Source organism: Bison bison, unplaced genomic scaffold, assembly GCF_000754665.1.
Source record: "Bison bison bison isolate TAMUID 2011002044 unplaced genomic scaffold, Bison_UMD1.0 scf7180017861046, whole genome shotgun sequence".
NCBI classification, from domain to species: Eukaryota; Metazoa; Chordata; class Mammalia; order Artiodactyla; family Bovidae; genus Bison; species Bison bison.
The window spans coordinates 2001485-2007817 of NW_011491618.1; the positions used below are offsets into that span (position 1 = coordinate 2001485).

Here is a 6333-nt window from a genome sequence, read left to right on the forward strand (position 1 = left end):
TTACTTTCATCAAGAGGATTTTTAGTACCTCTTCACTTTCTGCCATAAGGGTGGTGTCATCTGCATATCTGAGGTTACTGATACATGCAAAATTGTTTTCACCAAAGTCTGGCCATTTTTTCCCAGGAGAATGTCCAAAGATACTGCAGTTTCTCAGAGGAGTCAGCGGAAATTTAAGATTCATTTCAAGGTGAGGAGACTATGTCCGGAGAAGGAAGGGACCTACTACAGTGAGTAGTGAGTTTACCAAAGGGACAATGCCTTGGAAATGGTAGGAACTTGGGCTCTCCTCCCCCAGACATGTTCCCCAGGGCACCCTGGGACAGCATCTCCCCAATTCCAGAATCCAGCTCAAGTCTAGGATCTCAACACCCTCTCGGAGAGCTTTTTGGAATGATCTAAATTACAGATTCCACTGATCCTCACTCTTTGAGGATGTTCAGAAGAATTTTATCTTGGAAAACCTTAAGTGTTCTTTTCTGGGGCACTTTAAAGGACAAAGAATTTGCAGGGAAAGGAAGCCTCTTTAGGAGGGGAGTCTGTGATGGGGGGAGTCTCATCAGTGAAGCAGGGGAGCTGGAGGACCAAGCACAGTTGCTGCTTTGTGGGATGGGGTGCGGGAAGGAGGGCAGGTAGAAAGCCTCTGTGGTCTGACACCTGCCCAGGGCTGGGGGCCTCAGGTGAAGGGCTTTCTTACTTGGCCCTTGATCCTCCACCAGACAAAGCTGCCCTCTTCCGGAGGGAGGGCAATACCAACCCACTCACAAGGGGTTGAGGTCGACCCAGAAATCTGCTAAAGCAGACCTGGGGCTCATGAGTTTAACTAGGTTTTCCCAGCTAGGGAGTGGAGACAGATCCCTCTCCAGCGGTGGCAGTGAGCTCAAGCGGTTCACTTATGGGTCTCTTCTCCATGGCACTTTGTCCCCTAAATCCTGTACACCAGCAGTCCCCAAGCTTTGTGGCACCAGGGAACAGTTTTCATGGAAGACAAGTTTTCCATGGACCAGGGTGGGGTGGGGGATGGTTTGGGGATGATCTGTGCACAAGAGATTTATGGTGCACTTTATTTCTATTATTATTCCAGCAACTTCACCTCAAACCATCAGGCATTAGATCCTGGAGGTTGGGGACCCCTGCTCTACACCCTCACTGTAAGAGTTATTTCATTAGACCAAGGAGAGCAGCCAGAGAGAAAGTTCCCCACTTTCCCTAAGGTAATTCAGTCTTCGGCTACCCCTCTGGAGAAGGGGAGGGCATCTAAGAGAGAGATCCTTTCCTAGCGAGGCAATTATCTTATTATCTATCCTCTCCCTAGCTGTAAAACCTATTTTTCCAGTTTTCTCAGGTTCTTTTCCCTCCGTTGGCAGACTTTGAGGGAGGAGGGTTGAGAAGGATCTTTACCAAAATTCACTCCCTCCCACCGGGCTCCGGAAAGAAAAAGGTAATTGTTGCTAGTCTACCATCCCCTCCTGCCCTCAGCATGAGGGCCCACCGACAAGTGTACCCAGGGTACAGGGGCCTGGGGTCTGGGAGGCAGAGGAGGCTTTTTCCAAATCTTCAGCAAAGACCAGCACTCCTCTTCCCACTGGGCTCCAGCTCAGCCACTGGAAACCACCCTCCCCCCATCCCCCCTTTCGCAAGCTTTGGCCATTCTTTCCGGGAGAGGCGCTCACAATTTGTTTGTAATTTAACTCTTTCCTGCAGCCTTTGTGGGGTTCCTTTAGAATCTTGCAACAAATGGAGCTACAGGGTGGTGCCACCTCCCTGGCCTGCTTCTTTGATAGTGGAAGGTAACTCCCCATTGGGACTTCACACATATCATCATTTGAGAAACGTCTAGTTTTAACTTACAACATGGGCCACTGCTACAAATCATCTAGAGGAGGGTTATATATTTTGGGAAGGGGGGTTTTCTGAAATCCCCAGGCTTCATTCAATTCCAAACAAAGCCCCACATACGTGTTCAATTACCACCAAACATTTCCAGGTCCCCTCCCCCAACATAAACTAACACACGCCAACACTTCGAACTAGGGGTTCTAACTTACTTTCTCCCTTGTCCCAAAGACTGCCAACAAAGGGTGTTAAGGCACCATTTTCCCTACCACCGTTTAGCTAAAAAAGCAAGATGGGAACTGGGAACCTCTTCTCCATCCTAGCCCCAACCAACCAGGTCAGGGGGAGATGGGAGGAGGAGGTGTGGTTTGGTTAAACTAATAAAATGTTACAACCCTGTTAAATACAATTAAAGGGCTAGATCTCTAGAAGATAATTAAATGCACTTTATTATGATGATTATTAGCTTTTAATTTGCACTATTATCAAGACACAGGAGATGGTGAAAAGTTGAGTTATGGGGGCAAACTTGTTTCACCCCAGCCCTTGGTCTTCAAATCAATCCATTGGAATTAAAATTCTAAAATACTTCAAATATTTGGTTGAGGGAAATGATGTGTATTGGAAACTGCAGTTCTCATACCAGCATGAATGATACTTTAAGAAAAGTCTTGACTTTTATTTGGGGGGGTATAAGGGGAAGACAGAAAACATCTGTTATAAACATTCTATCAATCTTGTGATAGAGAATGTCATGTAAACACTCAACCCCATCCCCACAGTCACAAAGAGCCTGCCCAGAGCCTGTGTCCAAAGCAAAGATACCCACTTCTCCCCTCCCCTCCCTTTTCTGGGCAAGTTTGAAAAGAAACCAGTCTTTTGTCAAAGAAAAACTAAAAATCCCACCAGCCCGTCCATCCGTTCCCTCCCTCCAACCCAACCCATTTTATTGCTTTTTGAAAAAAAACCAAAAACCCACACGGACCACACAAACCACCCACAAACGGCTAACCTGGATGCCAGAGGAGACATTCAGTTGGGGGCGGGAGTGGGGGAAAGAGCAGGCCTGGAGTAGACAGCAGGGGAAAGGACAGAGATGCAAGGTATCTCCAGACCTATACATCTGAGAACTTGATGATGCTCCCCCTAAAAACGGAGGCAGTCAGGATCCGTACTCAACCTAGTGGGGTGGGGGTGGGGGTGGGGGGTTGTTTCAAAACACACATCACAAAGCACTTTCTGCCCACTCCTAGAGTTCCGGGCAGCCAGTTGAAAAGAAGAAAAGTCAGAAGAGAAAGATCTTCCTGCCAGCAGTGGGGTGGGCCTGGGATGGGGGTGTGTGGAGGCCATTCCTCACTCGATCTCCGCCCTCTCCCCACCACCCCACCCGTCGGTTCGGGTTAGATTTTTTTTTTCCCTCCACGTCTTCATCTCCGTTGGGAGGTTTCCAAAGACTGAGTGAAGGAGACAGCACAAGTGAGGAGAGAAAGGGGGAATGGGAAATCAAAATGAATCCAAGTCTTGTTCAAAACTATCCAACAGCTTCCATAGGCCCAGCGTCAGTGAGAAAGCTCACAAATTTGGCTTGAGAAGTTGAATGTGCCAACTCCTCAGAGCCAACACCTCTTCCAGCAGGCCCGGCCCTGTCAAACCAGGGATGGTGTTTGAAAGGGCCCTGGAGAAAGGAGAGAACCCCTCAGATCCCCCACCCCCTACTCCTCAGGCCCTGGCGCCCTTGCCCTCCCCCCTTTTTTTTTCTTTTAAATACAAAATATATAATTAAATTTACAAAGACTATTTACAGTTTTAATTACAAACCTGGTGGGGCTGTTGGGCAGAGTTTTCTTTAAAAAGCGACCTAAAAAAGAAATGGTTTCGATTGTTCTTTATTTAAAAAAATAAAATAAGGAGTCTGTAGGAGCCCCCGCCCCACCCCTCCCCGCGGGCGGTGAGCGCGCGGTGCGGGCCCGGCCGGGGACGCGGCGCACAAGCGCCGGGCTCACACGGTGGTCTCGCCGTGCCGGCTGTTGGTGAGACGGGTGTAGAACTTCCTCCACGAGTGCAGCGTCTTGCCGGACCAGATCCAGAAGCCCGACGTGATGCCCACGATGAGCGTCATGAGGTATTTGATCATGTAGACGGTGAAGTCGGGAGACATGCGCGGCGTGTAGTGCGCCGGGCACGGGATGGCCAGGCTCTTGCAGTGCTGGCTCACCCACGAGCGCTCCCAGTGCTCTCGGAAGGCCTGCTCGTAGAAGTAGCAGGCGATGACGATGGTGGCGGGCACCGTGTAGAGCACCGAGAAGACGCCGATGCGCACCATCAGCCGCTCCAGCTTCTCCGTCTTAGTACCGTCGTGTTTCATGATAGTACGGATGCGGAAGAGGGACACGAAGCCGGCCAGGAGGAAGGACGTGCCTATGAACAGGTACACGAAGAGCGGCGCCAGCACGAAGCCCCGCAACGGGTCCAGGCTATTGAGGCCCACGAAGCACACGCCGCTCAGCAGGTCGCCGTCGATCTGGCCCATAGCCAGGATCGTGATAGTCTTGACGGCGGGCACGGCCCACGCGGCCAGGTGAAAGTACTGCGAGTTGGCCTCGATGGCCTCGTGGCCCCACTTCATGCCGGCCGCCAGGAACCAGGTGAGCGACAAGATGACCCACCAGATGGAACTGGCCATGCTGAAGAAGTAGAGCATCATGAAGAGGATGGTGCAGCCCTCCTTCTTGGTGCCCTGCACCACCGTGCGGTAGCCGTCCTCGGAGAAGCGCTCGTTACACACCACGCGCTCCTGGAGCACGAAGCCCGCGATGTAGGCCACCGACACCATAGTGTAGCAGCCGGACAGAAAGATGATGGGCCGCTCGGGGTAGCGGAAGCGCTGCATGTCCACCAGGTACGTGGTGACGGTGAAGAAGGTGGAGGCGCAGCACAGCACGGACCAGGTGAGGATCCAGAGGCGCGCAAAGCGCGTCTCCTCCTGTGAGAAGAACATGGAGCCATCCGGCCGCGCCGGCTCGCAGGGAGCCGCGCAGTCGCGCTCGCCCAGGAACTTGTAGCTGAGATAGGACGGCACCTTGAGGACGCGCGGACAGTGGAACGGGTGCTCCAGCGTGGCATAGCGCGGGGGCGAGCCGCCGCCACCCGGGCCGCCCGGGGTGCCCCCCGCACCCGGCTGCAGGCCGGGCGGCGGCGCGGTGGTAAGAAGCGCTGGCGCGCCGTCCTCCGAGTGGTTCTGGCCCACGCAGATCTGCTCCGCGCCGTGGCGAGGGAAGTGCTCGCAGCGCAGGCGCTCCGGCCACTGGAAACCGAACTTGTTCATGAGCGCCTCGCAGCCCTGGCGCGCGCGCTCGCAGATGGAGCGGCACGGCGGGATGGCCTGCTCCAGCACGGTGCACACGGGTGCGTACATCGAGCACAGGAAGAAGCGCAGTTCGGGCGAGCACTGCACCTTTACCAACGGGTAGAACTGGTGCACCTCCAGTCCGGCGTCCTCTTGGTTCGTGTGGCCCAGAAGGTTGGGCATGATGGTCTGGTTGTAGGCGATGTCCGTGCACAACGGGATGGAGATGGGCTGGCAGAAGCCGTGGTCCGGGATGGATATGCCCTTCTCTCCGTGGAATTGGGCCGGCCCGGCGGCGGGCAGTAGCAGCAGCGGCAGCAACAGGCGGGGCAGGGCGCTGCGGGGCCGCATGCTGGCCGCGCCCCCACTCGGCTCCCGGGCGCCCCCCGCCCCGCCCCAGCCCGGAGACCGCGCGCCTTCCCCGCCGCCTCCTTGCCGCGGCCGCCGCCTCCCGCGCCTCTTTGCAAACTTTGCTCGCGGCTGCCGAGTTGGGGAGCCGGGCGGGGAGGGGGCGCGCGCCTGCCCGCTAGCTCGCCGAGGTCGGACTGAGCCGCCGGAGACACCGCGCGCGGCTTGCCCTCTCTCCTCCTCTTCCTCCTCCTCTCGCCTCTCCCCTCCCTTCTCCGCCCAGCGACTCCTTTGTGCCTTCCTCCAGCCCTCACCTCGGCCTCTCCGATCCCAATTAGTCGGTTTCAAGGGGGCCCCCGCCGGCGGCCCCGCCCTCTCCTCAGCCCCCCAAAAAAGGGATCCTTGAAACCGCCCCGTCGAGCTCTAAGCACCATCCCAAAATGTTCTCTCGGCCAATGAGATTTAAACCCGAGGACCAGCCCCGAGGGCTGGATTGGTCAACCACAACATAATGAGATCAGAAACCAGATGCCAACAAAACTTTCCCCCCCTCCTTTTGCTTTTTAAAGAGACAAGCTATTATTATATTAAGGGCTTTTTGCCCAACACGGGATTTCTCTGGAGTCTCGGCGGCGAGATTCGGAGACACACGTTCCTCAGAACTGCGGAGGCCCGCGTCACTCAGCCCTGGATCACTCTTCTTCCCGGGGCCACGGAGCTCTAGGGGTACAGCCTCTTTAAATCCGTGCCTCCGCGCCTGCTCCTCGAACCCCACTTATTTCAGTCCAATTTTTCAGAACAAG

General features: G+C 54.8%; 1 protein-coding gene across 1 annotated transcript; it reads right to left on the reverse strand.

Annotated features, from left to right (window-relative positions):
* Positions 1–3706: 3706 nt before the first annotated feature.
* On the reverse strand, positions 3707–5557 carry FZD2 (frizzled class receptor 2). The gene has a single exon (XM_010832437.1). The coding sequence runs from the start codon at positions 5531–5533 to the stop codon at positions 3836–3838; it is 1698 nt and encodes a 565-aa protein (XP_010830739.1). The 5' UTR covers positions 5534–5557; the 3' UTR covers positions 3707–3835.
* Positions 5558–6333: the final 776 nt, after the last annotated feature.